The sequence below is a fragment of the Quercus robur genome, chromosome 10, assembly GCF_932294415.1.
Source record: "Quercus robur chromosome 10, dhQueRobu3.1, whole genome shotgun sequence".
In the NCBI taxonomy this organism is placed as follows: Eukaryota; Viridiplantae; Streptophyta; class Magnoliopsida; order Fagales; family Fagaceae; genus Quercus; species Quercus robur.
The window spans coordinates 43,509,485-43,529,479 of NC_065543.1; the positions used below are offsets into that span (position 1 = coordinate 43,509,485).

The 19,995-nt window shown below is 38.1% G+C and overlaps 2 protein-coding genes across 3 annotated transcripts in view; one reads left to right on the forward strand and one right to left on the reverse strand.

The window, feature by feature from the left end:
* The first annotated feature begins 2,482 nt into the window (after positions 1-2,482).
* LOC126702948 (transcription factor bHLH79-like) overlaps positions 2,483-19,995 on the forward strand; it is a 41,545-nt gene continuing 24,032 nt past the window's right edge. The window contains exons 1-7 of one of the 2 annotated variants that reach the window (XM_050401816.1): positions 2,485-3,130; positions 3,768-3,971; positions 4,177-4,242; positions 4,876-4,944; positions 5,031-5,108; positions 7,747-7,842; positions 7,946-8,251. In XM_050401816.1, the coding sequence (XP_050257773.1) occupies positions 2,819-3,130; positions 3,768-3,971; positions 4,177-4,242; positions 4,876-4,944; positions 5,031-5,108; positions 7,747-7,842; positions 7,946-7,981 (861 nt within the window). In that variant the 5' untranslated portion in view covers positions 2,485-2,818 and the 3' untranslated portion in view covers positions 7,982-8,251. Of the gene's footprint in view, positions 3,131-3,767; positions 3,972-4,176; positions 4,243-4,875; positions 4,945-5,030; positions 5,109-7,746; positions 7,843-7,945; positions 8,252-19,995 lie in introns of those variants that run through there. The other variant, XM_050401817.1, reaches the window with a different exon arrangement.
* On the reverse strand, positions 8,710-9,714 carry LOC126702952 (germin-like protein subfamily T member 2). Its single transcript, XM_050401820.1, has one exon. It carries the CDS (start codon positions 9,618-9,620, stop codon positions 8,952-8,954), a length of 669 nt encoding a protein of 222 aa, XP_050257777.1. The 5' UTR covers positions 9,621-9,714; the 3' UTR covers positions 8,710-8,951.

Below are 19,995 nucleotides of genomic sequence, written 5' to 3' on the forward strand. Positions count from 1 at the left end.
AACTTATCTTTTTTTTAGCAAAATAAATTGTAATACTTATCTCTTGACTCTTTGTTAAAAAGAGTAAACTAATCTAAAGAATCTAGCCAGGGGGGGGGGGAGGGGGGAGGGGAATAAGCGTTACACTGTTATATTAAAGGAGTTTGGGGGAAAGATAGGGGGCATTTGCCCCCTCTCCCCCCTTGGCTCCGCCCTTGCTTGTAAGAAAGAGATCAACCTTGTTATTAATAAGAGATCTATCCTCGGAGCCGCCCGAGGAAGAATTTACATTAAATTGTCACTCTCTTCATGCTTTTTAGCTATTTTTATTCTATTAGTCTTAGGCTTGTAACTTTCTTTACATTGCAATTGACTCAGAAGCTCACTTTCTCTAAAAATTCATTGTATTGGGCCTAGATTGAAGGATTGGGAACCATTGTTCTAGATAGGCTTGAGCTTTTCTTTTTGGGTCCTTATATTTCATTTTTTGTTGGTGTATTTATCTTTGTTTGTTTTAGATATAAAACTACTTAGAAAGAGTAAAAGTATTAAATATATAACATTCACTTGATACTATAATCAAAATCATTTTGTTGTAGCATCAGAAAAAACCATAGTAAAAGATACACTAAGCTCCAATAGCTCTTGTATCCACTGATCTGAATTCAAAAAGAAATAGGACACTCCCAGGCTCCAATAGCTCTTAATTTAAATTATGTGATCTTTTAAAAAAGAGTAACTTAGGTCTGTTTGGATACAATTGAAAATTGAAAATATTGTAATAAAATAATTTTTAAATGTTTAAATAATACAATAGGACCCATTTTTAATGAAAAAATTGTTGAAAAATAATGTTTGTGGGTTCTATAAACAGTACACTTGTGTACTATTCATGCTGAAAAGTCAACAAAATCGGCTAAAAAAAAATTGAAAACGCAAATGCACGAAAAGCAATCCAAACCGCTCCTTATTTATAAAGTACAAGAAGAAATAACTAATAATTTTTGTTAATAATTTTATTTATTTATTTATTTATATATAATTTTTTAAAACCTTATTTTCGAAACATAATTATATTTTAACTAACTTTTAATAAATAAATAAATTTTAAACAAAAATTGCATCCAACATTTTACTTAAATCCACTTTTATGTTACTTTTAACCAAATAAACTAATTTTTTTAAAAATAAATAAATTTCTTTATCTCACTTTTTACAAAAAAAATTAATTACCTGAACCCAAAAACTCTTAAGTCTCTCTCACTGTCTCACAATCTATATTTGTTTCAGCCAAGACAAATTTCTGTTTTGATAGGAAAAAACTAAAATAGTATTTACTATCAGCCAAGACTTGAGAGTAAAGTAGTAACTAATAAATATCTTGGAGTTATAACAGAGCAAAGGCGAATTGTCAACTTCAGCACGAAATTCCAGAAATCAAAGTAACAGTAGTGTTGATAAGAACCCCCTAGACCCAGAGGCCAAACACAGTAGCATGATACCCTCAAATATTTACTATAACAGAACAGCTCCACAGACCACAGTATAGTATTTACCATATATTATGCACTTACTACTTTCGATCTAGAAAAAGTTACTCTGGAGAGAAATTCGTATATTTTATTGGATTTTGTTAACGTGGACCATACACTAATTTTTCTTTTTGAATTTTTTTTTTGAAAATTGAAAAAGTATGGTTAACTTTTTCAAATTTTGAGAAAATATTTTTAAAAATGAATAATTTAAGGGCACACATTAATTGAACCCTATTTTATTAGGGTTTCCATGTTATATATTTTTAGGTCTTAGGATGTATATTAGTAAACTATTTTAGAAAATTTTTTATTAAAAAAAGAAAAAGTGATTAATTGTTTTAATAGTTTTTTCAATTCTCCATTAAAACTTTTTCAAAATGGATGGTTAATCTAGGTGTAAATTTTAAAAATCTAATCGTTTGATTAAATCTTTTTATTTATCTTTATATTTGCAAAATTTCAAGAACATAAAAAATAAATTGCTATGTCATCAATTCAATTTTTAAATTTCAAATTTTTATAATCTAAGATTTTACATAAAAAATAAGTTTTTTGATCAAATAGTAAACAATACTCAATTTGAACTAAATTTGACAGGTAATGAACATATTAAACATGCAATTGTTGCATGTTATGTCATTAATCATATTTTTATGATCTAAAATTTTTCATAAAAAACAAATTTTTTTAATAGAATAAAAAATTACATTGGCAACAAAATTTTCAAAAATTACCTCAAAAAAAAAAAAATTCCAAATAATTTGAAAGATAGACAGAAACCTTTCCTTTGATTTAAGCCCCACACATTGGACACCAAACAGTAATCTCGTACTATTGCCTTTAGCAGATCTCTGTTTCTCTCTCTCACACAGAGTCTCACTGTTCACACAGTTCAGAACCTAAAAAGCACAGTGTGCGCATTACGCACCCACCCCTAAAAAATAAAGAAAGCTCTCTCTCGCTCGCAAAAGGATCACATCTTGCTTTGCCTCTCTCTCTCTCTCACTCTCACTCTCACTCATACTAATAAAAACACAGGTACACTTTCTCTCTCTATCATTGCTAAACCACTTCTTGTTGTATATTAATAACACAAAACCCATTCTATAAAAGCCTTCTGTTTCTCTCTCAGTTACAATATTGTTCAAAACTCACAAAAAGTTTGAAGCTTTTGTCTTATACATATATATTCAAAGTTTGAGTCTTTTTTTTTTTTTAATTATTGGGAGCTGAAAGTTCAAGCTCAGCTCAAACTCTGAACTCTTTTGGGTCACACTACGCTGAATGAGTTCGGGTCACTGGAAATGGATCCTCCACTTGTAAGCGAGTCCTCATTTTCAGCAGCCAACCCTGCAGCTTACAGCTTGGCTGAGCTATGGCCATTTTGTGGTGGTTCGGAGCCTGGAACCGGGTCACTGGGGCTCGGGATGGGTAACTTGGGTCCGAACCCAAATGGGTTTGCTGAGAGCTCCGGGAACCGTGATGGGTCGGCCGAGGAATCGACGGTGACGGAGCAGAGTGGCGGTGGTGGCGGTGGTAGGAAGAAGAGAAAAGAAGTGAGCTCCGAGGATGAGTCTTCGAAAATGGTTTCCACTAGTAGCGCCAATGACTTGTTGGTTCGTCTCTCGCATTCGTTTTTCTTGATTTTTTGTTTTGTTATGTTGTGTTATGTTATCTTTGTTTGGTTGCTGAGAAAAGGGAGGAAAGTGAAAGCAATGATATGAGAAAAAAGGAAAGATTTTTGAGTCTTTTTGGGTAGGTTTAAGCTTAATTGAGTACTGGGTCTAAAGTAATGAAACAAGTTTTTGAAGTTTTTGGTTCATGTTTTTCTGTGTTTGGTATCTGGGAATTGAAGGAACTGGAGAGAAAATAAAGTTATGATGAATGGTTTTAGTGTTAAACTAAGGATGAAGCAGAATGGAAATGTTTGGACTTGAGTGGTTTCTTTTACAACATTTTCTTGGCACTTAACTGTTTTTTGGTCTGTGTAATTTGTAAGTGGTTAGGACTTTTTGCTTTTGGAAACTTTATATCTATGATTTCTTGTTGTATTATTCTCCTTTAGGCTGAAAATTTAGATGTGAATATCCAACTAGGGGATGGATTGGAATTTTGAATTGTGTGGATTTAAGAACTATGTGATTAGGATGAAATGGGATATGATTTGGGAAACTAATTTAGTTTGTGAATGTGCTTAATTTTTATGCTGATTTTTAAGGCTTTAGTGTGACAGTTTTTATTCATTTGGAGCAGAGTGAGTCAAATGGTAAACGGATGAAAGTAGCTGGATCTTGTGATGACAATGATGGTTCAAAGGCAGAAGTGGAAGCTAGTTCAGCAGCTGATAACAAACCAGCCGAAGAAAGCACTCAACCTTCTGAGCCACCTAAGCAAGACTATATCCATGTGAGAGCAAGAAGGGGCCAAGCTACTGATAGCCATAGTCTAGCAGAGAGAGTAATTCCCTTCAGTCTCTGTGAACTTGCCATTTCCAATCATTGGATAATTTCTGAAAATAATGAACTAAAATTTCATGGAAGCTCTAGTTTCTGATATGGAATTTTTTCAATCTTTAGTACAGTACACTTGTTGCTGTTGGATTAGATATGTATGGTAATATATTACTCTGGAAATGTGTTACTTACCATGCCCATACTGGCAGGCAAGGAGAGAGAAGATCAGTGAGAGGATGAAGATTCTCCAAGATTTGGTCCCTGGATGTAACAAGGTATATTTTGTTCTCTAGTTGGTTGCTTAATATGGGTCTATGAAGCATGGACACGGACATGACACGAGACATGAAAATTCTTGAAAAATTAGGACACAACACAGTAGAGATAGTGAGATACTAATTTTATTTATTTATAGGCATATTTTAGGTTTATTTATAAGTTTTTAAAATAAATAACAACTATCAAAATCTTTAAAAACATATCTAAAATTAAAATTTTTTTCTCCCAACATTATGAGGACACATGCAGAGGTGTCCCTTGGCGAGTCTGACTAGGACATGGACACGCCAGGGGTTTTGAAGTGTCTGTGGTTCCTATGGTACTATTAGTCTATTACTATAGATTGTGCTGGCTAAGTGCTATATAATTTAGCATATAAAAAATTAATGATGGAGCCTGTTGAAAGTAGGAATAAGGATTTGCCACCTGGTTGAAATAAAGAAGTTGCCCAGCTGAGTGGCAAGCATTTGTTGGAAGAAGGCGGGGTTCCCGCTGATTTTGTGTCTTTTTAATTTAATGTTTCATGGTTTCTTACCTCATGAGTAGCTTAATCCTATTTTGATCTCTGTGAAAATCCGAAGGTTTGAGTCCAAAGTCAGCTTTGACTTAGTGTACTTCCCTTGGAACAGGTCATTGGAAAAGCACTTGTCCTTGATGAGATAATTAATTACATCCAGTCACTGCAACGCCAGGTTGAGGTACATATCTCCTTTGCCACTGTATGACTTTAATTTCCTTTAGACTGCTGAACCTGAACTTTTGCAATATTTACTCAACTTCACAGTTCCTGTCAATGAAGCTTGAAGCAGTTAATTCAAGGATGGGCATGAACCCTGTCATGGATGGCTTTCCTCCAAAAGATGTAAGCTTAAATACATTGATTGATTGCCTGACATATCTGTCATCACAAAGGGACTGTCCCAAATAATTATTTTTCCTGATACATCATCTTAGGAATACACTTAAAAAAAAAAAAAAAAAATCATCTTAGGAATACATTTATGATCTGTTAATTTACAGTGCGCTGCTTATTGAGCAACAATAATTTTGACATGGTCATCATCAGTCTTGCTGAAACAGAGTTTTCAGTCACCTGAATACTAGATTCTTATCAAACTTGGGTAGCACCTGAAGTCAAATCCAGAGTGCAGTTTAAAAAAAAAAAATTATGGACAACTTTAAGCTCTAATCTGTTCCATTAGTGAGCACAGTTCTGTTTCTAGGCATAAAAAAAAGTTGTGCCATATGTGTTTTTGGCACAATGTTTTTCTCCAAATAGGTTTTGAGGAACCTTTTCCAACCCATTACATGGTAATCAGATGACCTTTTGCACACATGCTTAATAATATGAGTCAAACAAATGTTGATGATCCTCTCATTGCCATGTATTGGATTGGAGGAACCTTTCTCTAAATGTGTTTGGAGGAAAACTCTGTCCTTTTTCTATAATGGAAAATTAGGACCAAATGTTTCATTCGATTAAAAGTACACGTAGATGATCATCTGATCACCCTGTATTAAATTGAAGGAACTTCAAAGGAAAATGGATAATTACGACCAGATGCTTCATGTTAAAGTGGTTTAGTTTTTCACAGTTGCGTGAAATTGATATATACATATTGTCTCTATACTCTCAACACCAGCATGAGTGAATTTACAATGTTTTAAAGTTAAAAAAGGCATTTCATTTCATCATTCTTCTTCTTTCTTTCTCTTTTTTTTTTTCTTCGGTTGTAAAGTATAAGGATGAGATAAGACAAAATCTCATGTTATTGACTTTTAATCTTGATTATTTTCTGTTTGAGGTCTTATGCTGAAATCATCTCTGGATTCTGGTACAATTTTTTATTTTTATTATTTATTTATTTAGTGTATATTTCAATGTATCGACAATTCAAGGAGTCAAAAGAACATTACTATATATCAACATTCAACTGAATAACAGAAAATCTCTTGTAATGCTTCTCTAATTCTAAGATGAAGTTCTCGGTCTGCCAAAAGTCGAAGTAATGATTTTAAGAATGAGAAAAGCTATAGTAAACTATTATATTTTGTTGAATCATAATTTACACAACTTAATTTGCCTGCTAAATAGCCATGTATGTTTTACTTTCTTAAGCGTTATGCCTGTAATTGTTTCATTGCAAATTCAATAGGTGTTTCTAATACATTCGCGAAATTTTCATTAAAAGTGACAAATTGACTTTCTAACCAAAGTTTTGTACGGCTCAGCTTGAAGCTGCCCTTCACTGTGTCATTACCTTCTTAGATTTATGCCACCACTCCCATATCCTATTTCTTTATACATTCCATTGGTCTGTTAATGCCTTCAGATTTTTTTTTTGCTCTGTAAGTCATGGCCTTATTGGGTGCTCTGAAGAACATTTAGTGGCAATGGAAACTGTTGTGTTTAAGCTATGAATTCATGGACCATTGGACAACACCTTAACTGCTTCAAACTTTGTCAGATAAAGAGCGAATATGTGAATATTTCTGATATGTTGATACTTGATGTGGATCTCAAGTATGGCTATTACCAAATAATTGGGCTGACTACAAGAACTCTATATATATTAGTTCACATCTACAAGGAAGCCATCCTCTAATTTACCTATTTTATTTGGGCAAGCTACTATTTTTGTCCCTAGATTATATTGGTATGTTAGAGTTCAATTTCGTCCATTAACTTTTAATTGTGTCAATTTAGTTCCAATATTATGGAAATGGTTGCATGTTACACTTGCTCCCACTTCCCTTTTAGAAATTGATTCGTTTCTGTGAAATTCTTTTCAAATTGAGTGAGTTTACTTTGATCCTTACTATTACGAGGATCAAAGATTTTGAAAGAGGCAAAATTTGTACTACTTCCTCTGGTTAATATTCAGTGGGAACAAGGTAAACATTGAACTATCATTAGAACTTAAGCAACTAAATTGACACAACCAGTAGTTTATAGATGAAATTGAACGTTCTCACGTGGTTCAGGACCAATATAGTTGTTTGGCTTTTTTTTTTTTTTTTCCTTTTTTTCCTTCACTTTATTCTTCTTTTTCTGATCTACTTGTTCTTTCAATAGCTTCCAACATATATGTGAGCTTCTGTGTGCAATCATTGGCTTTTGTTGTGCACGATTATGCCAACTCCTGTCTCCATTTGGTGTCACCCTTGGACATTGGTCCACTCCTCCACCTAAATTCATTTATCCCTTTCAGTACTTTAAATCAAATAACCTTAGTACATGGACATCTATAATATCTATATCTTTAGGTTCAATTTGTAATGCTGGCTTGTACTTTATTCCCAAGGGCCAAATCATACTTTTCAGTTTTTTCTTACTCACTAGCTTTTTGGTGGATAGGCTCTTAGGAATTTGCTTTGAATATTAAGTTATCCTCTTGTGAAGAGAATATCATTTTTTTAATTGTATCACAGATCCAAAAAGAAGACTTTTGGAATTAGATGCTGTAGGACTTTTCTAACGAATTAATGTGGTGTTTCAGCTTGGTGCACAGTCATTTGATGCTTCTGGAATGATATTTGGATCACAAATGAGGGAATATGCTCAAAGCTCACAACCTGAATGGCTGCACATGCAGGTTGGTGGTAGTTTTGAAAGAGCGACATAGTCTCGTGCATGTAAGCAGATTAGAGAAGAATTAGTACTTAATCATTTCTAATCAAAGGGCAGCTGTGTTGTAGGTTTCTCCACGTCTAATGCTGAAGTGTGTTTCCTAGTCTCTTTTAATGTCCTAAAATCGTAATATGAAATCATATGTAGAAATGCATTAATCTTTTTATGTATCATCTTACTAGATAAACTTTAGTCAATTGTATTAGTACGCAGACAAAATCTCCTAGGTTGATTTAGTTCTTAAGCCGTGTAAGCAAAGGACTTTGCTTTCTGGAACTAGTTACAAATTCTTATTCATTGTTACAGTATGTTACTAATTGATACAATTTCATGCCAAACTGTGTAATGAGAGAATTGCGCTTTCCAAAGTTTCATTTTCATTGTTAAATATGTTACTAATTGGTACAAATTCATGTTTCAATAATGGTAATGAAATAAATTCAAATAAAATGCAAAATTTTGGAGTCATTAAACTGCAACTAATGTTGAAGTGCAGAGTGAACAATTGACAAGTGCCATGGAAGATTTTTTATTTTTATTATTTTTGAGAGAAGCCATTAAGGACAATTTAAATCATTGCTTTCTGCTTAAAAATCAAGCCAGATGAAAATTAATTTGAGTTATAAGTACTTCGTGACAATTTGCTGTCATTGTATGTGGGGGTTTGACAGGGGACGCTTGGATTATTGTATCAGAATTCAGAGGTATGTTCTTCAAGGTATCTTATTTAACAGCGAGGGAGATTCGGTTGTTTTATTTAGAACTCAATACTTGAACTCACAGGTGAAAACATTTATCATAAAATTCATCAATAAACATAACAACATAGGCATAATCAAAGCAACAAATTTTATAGAATCAATCAATAATTAAAACAACATATCATAAAATTCATCAATAAACATAACAACATAGGCATAATCAAAGCAACAAATTTTATAGAATCAATCAATTATTAAAACAACATACACTGATAACCTGAATTACACAGCCCAACAAATGGGAGGCAGGCAATCTCAAACATTGTATTACAAAATCTTCAAATCAAAGGGACTTTAACAGGAAGGCCTTGTCTTAAGAACCAAATTTAGATTTCATGGTATTGATAACAGAATCTTCTACTCGGAAGGCCTGGGTTAACACTTCATTAGGCATTGATGGTTGTGAACCAAAGAGAGTTGTTGCGAGAATCACAGCCCCTGGCAAGTGACTGTTGAAAGAGGTGTATGCAAGAGCTTTCCCTTTTCCAACATTCTTTTGGAAGTGTACAAGTCCCCTAGGAATAACAAAAATCTCACCAGGTTTCAAAACCTTGGAGTAATACACATTCTGAGTTGTCACAAACCCCACAAGTACTCTCCCTTTAATGATCACACCAGACTCAGATGCACGAGGGTGAGAGTGCGGTGGATTGAGTCCTCCAGGGCCGTAGTCTACACGGTTCATTGCGATCCCAAGAGTGTTGACAGCAGGGAATGTAAGGACATTTGCAGAAGTGATACTGAAGTTTAAGTTTGATGTGTTAGTGACACCCTCTTTGCTCAGATCAAAGAAAAAATCGCTTGCACTAACTTTTGAGGCTGGTTTGCAAGGGAAGCCATTGATCGACATGGATGCTTTCAAATCTGCAACACAAAAGTCCTGCAATTGATCGGGGTCAGCCGATAGGGAAGGCACCTGGAGAAGCAGCAACACTGTAAGGCAAGATAGCAAGTAGAGGGCTGAGTTTGATGATTTTATCATGGCTGCTAGTGCTACAAGCTCCTGTTTATTAGAGAGTATACAAGATTGTAAAAGATAAAGTTTTGGGCTGGTTTTGTGGTTGAAGAATGAAGATAATGGTTCTATATATAACACTCTTTCTATGTGAAAACAACCCCAATAGTCTTTCCTTGCTAGTTTTGCTGATGCAGACAAGTCACGCAAGTAGCAACGAAATCAACTGAAGGAGGGCAGTCGTCAAAATATCTTTTAATTTTGTATTCGCAATTGGTGTCCAGCACTCCAGCTTGGAAACTGTTGAAGGATTAGTTGTATTTGATAAAGATAGCAAGATGAAAAATCTTAGTTATTTTCTAGAACGTTTGTCTTGGAGTAAGTGGCTGTAAATTAAATAATTTAAAAGAGAGAGGATTTTAACTGATCTTGGAGTAAATGGCTGTAAATTAATAATTCAATGACTTAATGGAAAGGGTTTTATCATTTTATGACATGAATGTGAATGGGGTCTGGTACTTGCAATTTCAATTCATTGACTCCTTCAACCTTGGACATTGTGGCTCTTTATGAAGAACTTTAGTCTCTTTTTTTAAGGAGAGAACTTTAGTCTTTACTCGTTATAGTGGTTGGATAAGTGGGAAGACCTAGTCTATATCTATATTTAGGCTTAACTAGATGATATCTCGCGCATTGCGCGTAAACTACTTTACAATTTCATTTGAAATCATTTTTATGTATATTAAAATCTACATATAATACTTAATACTTATTTTATTGTATAATATTTATTTTTGCCCACAATATTGTTAAATACTTTAAAACTTGATTTTTTTTAATTCATAATTTATTTTAAAAAATTGTATAACATTGTAAGATTATAATTGTACGGCACCGAGACCCCAAAGCCCATGCCGGCCTTGAGCCCAAGCCCATACAGGCCCTGGGCCCAGGCCCATACCGGCCTTTGGTGCAGGCCCAGCGGAAAGGTCCAGTTACCCTACGCAACTGCCTTAATGTAAAAACAAGTTTTGGGTTTTGAGTTCCAAGAGGTGATCGGTTAAACTTTCCAGAGCAAGCAAATGAGCCATGTCCGGGAAAATCATGATATGCACGGGAAACTAAGTTGCCGAACATAATCGATCAAGCTGGAACCAAGTTCTAAGGTCATAAATGCTACACCACCATCTCACCTAAGCATCCACTTTAACCAGATAATATTGGACCTTCAGTAGCACTAATGGTGGCTGTAATCATAATCTCCCCACTAACCTTGGCTATAAATAGAAAAAATTTGGGAGAAGAAGGGGTTCAGAAAAACTGAGAGAAAACAGTAAAGTGAGAAAGAATAAACTGAGTGTTGCTTTGAGTCTCTCTGCCGAGAACAACCCAAAGTAGGAAATTCTCAAACCCACTACAAATAAATTGTGAGCCCAAGCAATTTAAGGCCCAGAAGTCTCATACTTGATTCTTACAATAATATATTATAATATTTACCGTTAATAGTAGATTTTACTTTTCAAATTGATTAAATGATTTTGAAATCTACAAATAAGAATTTAAAATATAAAATACTTTTATATCCTAAAGTTACATAAATTTAAGCAACCTACCAAACACTTTCTCAATCACTCTATTCTTACAACAAAATATGGAGACATTGATCACAAACACCCAACTAATTATCTTAATGAAATTAAGGAAAATCATTTGTAAGTATCAACTTAAATAGAACGTGATTAAACAAAGAGAAATTGCTAAAAACACATTCATTTATCAAAATTCAATTGTCTCTAGTTGGGCTTCCGTATCCTTTAAAAAAAAAAGCTAAAATTTCTTCTAAGTCACCATCGATTTTTGTTTTTACCACTATGGCTTATATCGCACAAAATAATAGTAAAAGTACTTACAAAGAAACCTACAAATTATGAATTCTAACCAAAAAAAAAGAAAGATAAATGATCAATTAGAATGTTTCTTTTTCTTTTTCTTTAGTTCTAAAATAAAATACATATATAACTTTCCCAAACTAAAATCTCAAACAACCAAAGACTTCAAGCAAATCATAACTTTCACAAAATCTACAATGTCTAACTTCAACATCAAAACCATAAGCTACCGTCACTAAATAAAAAATGCAAGCCCTCTTCCTTAGTCATGGCCTACTTATACATGTTGCAATAAAATAATACTGCAACGTTGGAGTTATGTAGGAGTCATTGAAAGATTGAAAGTAAATGACATCATTTTTTGTCTAAGTTTATTTGAGATGGGATGGTATGAAAGGCTATGGACATGTGTATATGAAGGAGTAAAAGTGAAAAGGATGAATGGAAATGCAAAGAGTTTTTTGTATGTATGAGAGATGAAAAGTCTTGAAACATTGAATCAAATGAAATAAATAGTAGTCTTAAAACATTGAATAAAAAATGTAACAAAAAATAGTCTTGAAACATTAAACGAAAGAAAATAAAGGGTCTCCACTTTTAAATTTGTTCTTATTTCTAATATGGCTTAAGGGTATTTCAATTTTCTTCATAGAGTGTGCCACATGGCAAAACCTCATTCTCTCTTGCATGAGGTTTCTGCTTATATATATATATATATATATATATATATAATGATTGATTTGGCCAAATAGACTTAATTTTTAAATGGAACTAGTCGCATACCAGCGCGTTGCGCGTGATAAATTTTTAAAATGGTCTCATTAAATATTTTATTAATACTATAATTTTAGTTATTAACCATTGGTTTTTCATTAGTTTTTAAGTTAATAAAAACCTTAGATATACATTTTTTTTTACCTTTATACACACGAGAAATTATTATGTATTCCCAGAGTACCATAAATGTGTACTCCCTCTTTTCACATGAATGGTGGGTCCCACTAATTAAATTCATGGTGGGATCCACAATTAATGTGAGAGGGGGGAGTACGCATTTATGATACTCTGTGAATATCTAATAATTTTCATATACACACACAAACACACATACATATTGTGGGGCCAGAGAATTTGTGATCTCGGCCTACTTTACATTAAGGCCCAAAGCCCGTACCGAAGAGAGGCGTTGCCGAGGATATGCAACGGAAGTTCAAATGGCCTAGAGATATAACCGGGGACGATTCTGTCCTCGGCATCCCAAAGCCCTCCTAGAAGAAAGGGCGAGTACAGTATAGGAGTGGTTCAAGGAAAAGCTAAACACTTCCGCATTGATGGGGAAAGGACCCCTGAACAGTGTGGTGACAAAGGACAAGGGAAAGACTGCCATTACTACAATTAAGTACTCTACGCTTGACAGAGCAATACTTTTCAGCTTTTACAACCACCCCTAACCACTTTGGGTGAGGGCTGATAGGACAAGTATCAGCCCTAGAAAGCTGAACCTACATGTGGACGTTGGAGGGGGGGGGGGGGAATGCTAGTATAAAAGGAGAAGGAAGCAATCCAGAAGAGGGGGCTGGGAGAAGGGGCCAAGAACCAGAGCCACCCAGGTCGTGCCGAGGAGAAAGTCTTCTTGGGCAAGCACAGTTCACCTCTGTACGATCATCCTGAACACTATGACTAACGGCTATCCGTTCACCAAGGCCTAACCTTTTAGCCCACTCTCTATAAATTTTATTGTTTGGGCCTTTAACGTTCGAACCCAATACTCCTTGGGGATCATTACAAATTGAGTCCTTACAATTGGCGCCGTTTATGGGAAGACTTGTGCGTTGGCGCATACGGCGGTTAGTCATGGAAGGATCAAGCCCCTGTCAATGAGGGCCCCTTGAGAGAAATAACTTTGGCAGTGGTGCAAGCTATGCGAAAGCCCCTCTATCATTTCCAGCAGCACGCGGTTGTTGCCCTAACACAACTTCCACTCGGGGCTACACTTCGAAGTGTCAGTGGCATGGGCAGTTCTAAGGGCTTCTAACATAAAGTTTATGCCCCACACATATGCCAAGGGGCTAATCCCCAAAGGACCAGAAAATATAAGTTTTGGACAGAACCAAGTACTTGCATGGTCCTCGGACTTAAACCTATGGGGAAACCAACTACTTTAAGAAAATATAAATTTTGGACAGAACCAAGGTCTTGCATGGTCCTCGAACTCAAACCTATGAGGAAACCAACTACTTTAAGAAAATATAAATTTTGGACAGAACCAAGGTCTTGCATGATCCTCGGACTCAAACTTGTGGAGAAACCAACTACTTTAAGAAAATATAAGTTTTGGACAGAACCAAGGTCTTGCATAGTCCTCGGACTCAAACCTGTGGGGAAACCAACTACTTTAAGAAAATATAAGTTTTAGACAGAACCAAGGTCTTGCATGGTCCTCGGACTCAAACCTATGGGAAAACCAACTACTTTAGGAAAATATAAGTTTTGGACAGAACCAAGGTCTTGCATGGTCCTCGAACTCAAACCTATGGGAAAACCAATTACTTTAAGAAAATATAAATTTTGGATAGAACCAAGGTCTTGTATGGTCCTCAGACTCAAACCTATGGGGAAACCAACTACTTTAAGAAAATATAAGTTTTGGACAGAACTAAGGTCTTGCATGGTCTTCGGACTCAAACCTATAGGGAAACCAACTACTTTAAGAAAATATAAATTTCGGACAGAACCAAGGTCTTGCATGGTCCTCGGACTCAAACCTATGGGGAAACTAGTCTCTAGAAAATGGCTTAAGTCCTAGACAGAATGGAAATCCCGCGCGGTTCTCGGACCCCCGGCTCTAAGGAAACTAACACAACCGAGTGTTCAAACTCGGTACAGTCATACCTCAGTCCTCGGACCGGATGCCAAAAACAAGTTAAGGTTATGAATGTTGTCAGGAACGTGGCAAAGCACCCTAGTGCCCGGCGACCCTCTCGGATAGTTCATTTTAGGTTACCCATCCTCGGGTGATCACCCCATATGCAATACAGAGCATTCAGCTATTATCCCGGTTAGTCTCATATGGTTAACCTACTTCAAGTCAGCATTATTGTGCCCGTCAGTTTTAATAAGTTCAAAGTGATAGCTCTTTGTTAACAAGGGTTTCGGCCCTAAGTATTGTTCAAAAGAAAAGGACATCAGCACATCCATCCACAAAATAACTATTGCAGAAAAGAAAGAACACGCAAAATGGGATAAAGTCATCTTTTATTAGACAAAGAAGTAGTACAACGTACAATAAGGGGCTTAAACAAGCCTATACCAGAAGCTAACTACAGAAGCAAAAAGAAAAAAAAGAGAAGATACATGAGAACGATAAATCCTTCAATTTTGCTCTAGCAGCGACTAAGTACGTCCGGATGGCACCAGTGATGGAAGAGAAGAAGAAGCAGAGGCACCTGGGTGGCACCAGTGATGGAAGAGAAGAAGAAGTGGAGGCACCTAGGTGGCACCAGTGATGGAAGAGAGGAAGAAGCGGGGATGCCTAATCCCCGTACCAGCTTTGACTGCAATCGAGCAAGTATCATGTTAGCAACAATCGAGCGAGAACGGATGGTACTGGCGATGAGAAATCTTAGTGTTGTCACACCAAAAATCTAATGCGACCTCCACCTGCTTCGGATTTTGGCTGAAGGAACAAGAGGCTCCTTTCTTGCCTTATTAAGAGGAAGAAGTGTTTTGAGTCTTTGTCTCCCTTGCCCTGATCGGGCCATCTTGAGTCTCGAAGAAACCCAAGGCTTCTGTAGAGGGTGTGGTCACTTCACCCTCATCCTGGCCTTGACCATATCATTCCCTAGGGCTCAGTCACACTGGTAGTGGAGACTTTGAGCACAACTGGGGGGTTAGGGATTTGAAAAGCTTAAAGGGTCTGTACATAAAGGAAAAGACCTCCCACCGTGCTTCTTATATGGAGGGCAAGCCTGACGACATTTAATCTGTACAAATCTCCAAGAAAAACTACAAATGAGATAAGTCCTACTCAATTCCCAAAGCCGTCTTCAGCCGTTGGATTTGCGTCGCCTCGTAAAGAGACCTTATTAAAGACGTGCCTCGTGCACCGAAACGGCAGGAACGCGGCGTGGGTAAAACTAAAAGAATGTCTCATAATTAGGAGCATGTCCTAGGCAAACGAAGAAGCTCCGGCATTGATGAAGGACAAGACTTGGCAAGCCGTGACATAGGCCCGACGTCACCAAAACCCTCCTCTCCGTCTAAGGGGCTGGACAGCAGGATTTTGAGGGGCTATTGTGGGGCCAGAGAATTTGTGATCCCGACCCACTTTACATTAGGGCCCAAGGCCCGCATCGAGGAGAGGCGTTGCCGAGGACATGCAATGGAAGTTCAAATGGCCTAGAGATATAACCGGGGACGATTCTGTCCTCGGCATCCCAAAGCACTCCTAGAAGAAAGGGCGAGTACAGTATAGGAGCGGTTCAAGGAAAAGCTAAACACCTCCGCATTGATGGGGAAAGGACCCCTGAACAGTGTGGTGACAAAGGACAAGGGAAAGACTGCCATTATTGCAATTAAGTACTCTGCGCTTGACAGAGCAATACTCTTCAGCTTTTACAACCACCCCCAACCACTTTGGGTATGGGCTGATAGGACAAATATCAGCCCTAGAAAGCTGAACTTACACGTGGACGTTGGAGGGAGGGGAAAGGCTAGTATAAAAGGAGAAGGAGGCAATCCAAAAGAGGAGGCTGGGAGAAGGGGCCAAGAACCAAAGCCACCCAAGCTGTGCCGAGGAGAAAGTCTTCTTGGGCAAGCACAGTTCACTTCTGTACGATCATCTTGAACACTATGACTAACGGCTGTCCGTTCACCAAGGCCTAGCCTTTTAGCCCACTCTCTACAAATTTTATTGTTTGGGCCTTTAACGTTCGAACCCAATACTCCTTCGGGATCGTTACAAATTGAGTCCTTACATATATATATATATATATATATATAGTGAATCTTTACACATACCTTTAAGAAAACTTTATATATTTCACTTTTTTGGACACGTAAAATTATAAACTACTACTCCATAATGATAGTGGCTAATTAATTATATATATATATATTTATATTTATATATTTTAGTGATCTCATTTGTAACGCTTCTTACCATTATCATATATTTACTAACTGATGATTTGCATAAAAAGACGATAAATGAGAGGTAGCATTGTTCATTAGATTTTTGAAAGTAAGAGTGTATGAAAATTATATATATATTATAAATAAGGTTAAATGAAATGTCAAAAAATGGATTTTTAAATTTTCTAACTATCAGAGAACATCTCCTTTTTAGTTACGAGGTGTTGTTTTGCCATCTCGTCTCTTACGGCACTAGCATGTTCCTTTGAAGGGCGTCGGGGTGGCTGTTTTTTCGGAGTGGAAGAGGGGTTGACGTTTAGGTGGTGACAAATAAGGCTAGGATCAACTTCCGGGGCGTCGTAGGCGTCTCATGCAAACACGTCGACATTTCCTCTGAGAAATCTGACTAGTTCCTCTTTTTCTTGAGAAGGCAACTCAGAGCCGACCTGAAAAAACTTGTCCGGGTCGTTGTTGACAGCGATCTTATCTAAACTTTCACACCTTATCTCCTCGGCTAGCCCGTCCCCTTGCCCGGCCGAGGAGGCTGGTTGCTATGAGCTCTGTGGGGCCGAGGACTCGGCAATGGGCCGATGTAAGATGGCGGCAACCATACACTTCCTCGCTACGACCTGATTTCCTCGAATCTCTTCTACTTGTCCTCTGGATGGGTATTTTACTTTTTGGTGGAGTGTGGAGGATACGGCTTCTAAGGCGTGGATCCATGGCCTGGCGACTATTGCGGTGTAGGGGGAGTAAGCGTCGACCACGATAAAATTTACCTCCACCACCTCCGACCCAGTCTGCACGGGTAGCCGGATCTGCCCTTTTGGTGTAACAATCCTCCCTTCGAAGCTGAGAAGGGGGGAATCATAAGTTGCCAAATCTTCCGGCTTCAGGTTCAGCCCCTTGTATAGATCAGGGTACATTATCTCTACCGCACTTCCTGAGTCTACTAACACCCTTCTCACATCGAAGCCTCAAATTCTTAACGTAACCACCAAGGCATCGTCGTGAGGTTGAATAGTTCCCCTCTTATCCTCGTCCGAGAATCCCAGTATAAAAAAGCTTCGCTTTTTCGACCTTTTGGGTTCCCTATGCCTGTCCTCGGAGTGGAGCCGATCAACAGCCAGTACCCTGGGGATGGGTGGCCCAGTTCTTCCTGGTGCAGCGAGGATGACATGTATTGTTCCAGTAGGGGGTCTTAAGGATACATCCTTTCGAGACTCTGGTATTGCTTGACCGGGATGTCCGCTCGAGGGGTGCAGAAGGTGACGTAACTTCCCTTCTCGGATCAACTGGTCTAGGTGATTCCATAGATTCCTGCAATCCTCAGTGGTATGCCCATGGTCCTGATGGTAGTGACAGTATAGGTCCTGGTTACGTTTGGAAGGGTCTCCGGCCATCTTTCCTGGCCATCTAAAATAGGGCTCGTTCCTTACTTTCTCCAGCACTTGTTGTACTGGCTCCCTGAACACGGCATTCACTGTTTGTGGGTGGCTTTGTCCAGCCTGTCGCGAGAAATCTCTCCTCGGCTGGCTAGGGTTATACTGTTCCGACCTAAAGTCATTTGCTTTGGAGGGAATGACCTTCTCCTTTCCCCTTCCTTGCAGCTGATCTTCCTCCACCCTTTTGTACTTGTCAATCCTATCCATCAACTGATGAACGTCGGCAACTAGCTTACCAGTGAGGGATTTCCTTAAGCCATGCTCGGTGGGGAGGCCGCTTTTGAACGTGCTGATAGCAACATCATCATGGTTGTCATCTAAGTTGTTATACACCTCCCAATATCTATTCGAGTATGCTTTCAGGGTTTCGCCTTCGTGCATGGATAAGGACAATAATGAACTAAGGGGTCGAGGGACTCTGGTGTTTGTGATAAAACGGGAGCAGAAAGCCTGAATGAGCTGCTTGTAGGAGCCTATGGAATTTGTCTTCAAGCTGTTAAACCACCTCATCGCCATTGATCCCAAGCTGGATGGGAAGATTTTGCACATTAGAGCTTCATTTTGCGAGTAGATTGCCATTTTCTGGTTAAACTGGCTCACATGCTCTATCGGGTTTGCTCGGCCATTATAGATGGCGAATGCCGGTTGGTTGAAGCGTCGAGGCAGCTTAGCCCCTTTAATTCTATACGTGAAGGGTGATCTTGAAACCTGGTCCAGCGCCTTCTTCATAACATTGTTCCCTGAACCCTTGCTGGATGGGTTCTCATATTTCCGTACAGGGCGTGGTTCCCTTTCGTAGGAAAAGGTTTCACTTGGGGGGGTCCTTGACCTCCGTCGGTAACTCGCATCCTCCGCATTAGAAGACTCGTCTGAGTCAGAGGGGGATCGTTTTCGCCGCACACGTCGTAACTCCCTTTTCAGGTCATCTATCTCCCGCTGCATGGCCTGATGACTATTTCGCCTCTGGGACACGTGACTACCTGTCTAAGTGTGACTCTGGCTCGTCCGGATAGTATGCACACTTCCCTCACGATTCCCCCTACCGCTTGGGCTGGTGGGGTTATTTTGCCTCTAGGACTCGACGGGTTGTGTCTGTTGGGAGTTTGCCTGGTGAGGATTCTCCTGGTGTGGGCCTAGTTTTGCCATACTCGACCGTTGTGCTAGCTGATGCTCTAGTTCTTCCCACAGACGGCGCCAATTGTAGTTGCACGATTTTCCTGGCCCAAATCCTATTGATCAGGCCCTGGCCCAAGGTGCAACACACAATAAATACTTGTAGAGGGTGGGTCAAAGAACTTAGCCTCAGTGAGCTTAGTCGGCCTGAGGTATGGAAAATGTTGTTACAGGAATAAAAACACCAGAATGGATACTCTACAGAAGATTCTATTTCCTGAGTGCTGAATACATTTTTTCTGTCCCCTTCTTTGAGGGATTCCATTACATTATATAGCTCTCTCATTCTTATCTGAACCTTACACTTGTTGATCATCTAAGCCCCCACTTGAGCACCTGTCCTATCAGACACCTTTATCACTCCCTTGTGAGTTGCAGTGGCCAAGGTAGTACTGTTCAGGGGTCTTTTCCTCATTAATGCGGCCAAGAGGGTGGTTGTGACACATTTAATGTGGTGGTAGCAGCTTTCCATGAGATATTTTGGGTTTTATTCTTTTTTATATGCTTAGAGGATGAGCTGCAGTGGTTGGGGCGAGCTTTTTGGTCTGGACTTCGTGGTGTCCGAGGAGGTGTTACTCCTCGGACAAGTTTCTTTTACCGCAGTTGGGCTTGAATAATGTTTTGGCTATGATTTCTCCTCGGACATGATGCTTTTCGGACGGGCCTGTATTTAACTAGCCCATTATTTTGGGCCGGGCCCCACATGTTTTTAATTAAAAAATTATATGTTTAATTTTTAAAAATTAAAAAATAAAAGAGAGA

What these genes read in the sequence shown, in the direction of transcription:
- LOC126702952 (XM_050401820.1), bottom strand. Translation starts at nt 9,620, where the DNA reads ATGATAAAATCATCAAACTCAGCCCTCTACTTGCTATCTTGCCTTACA.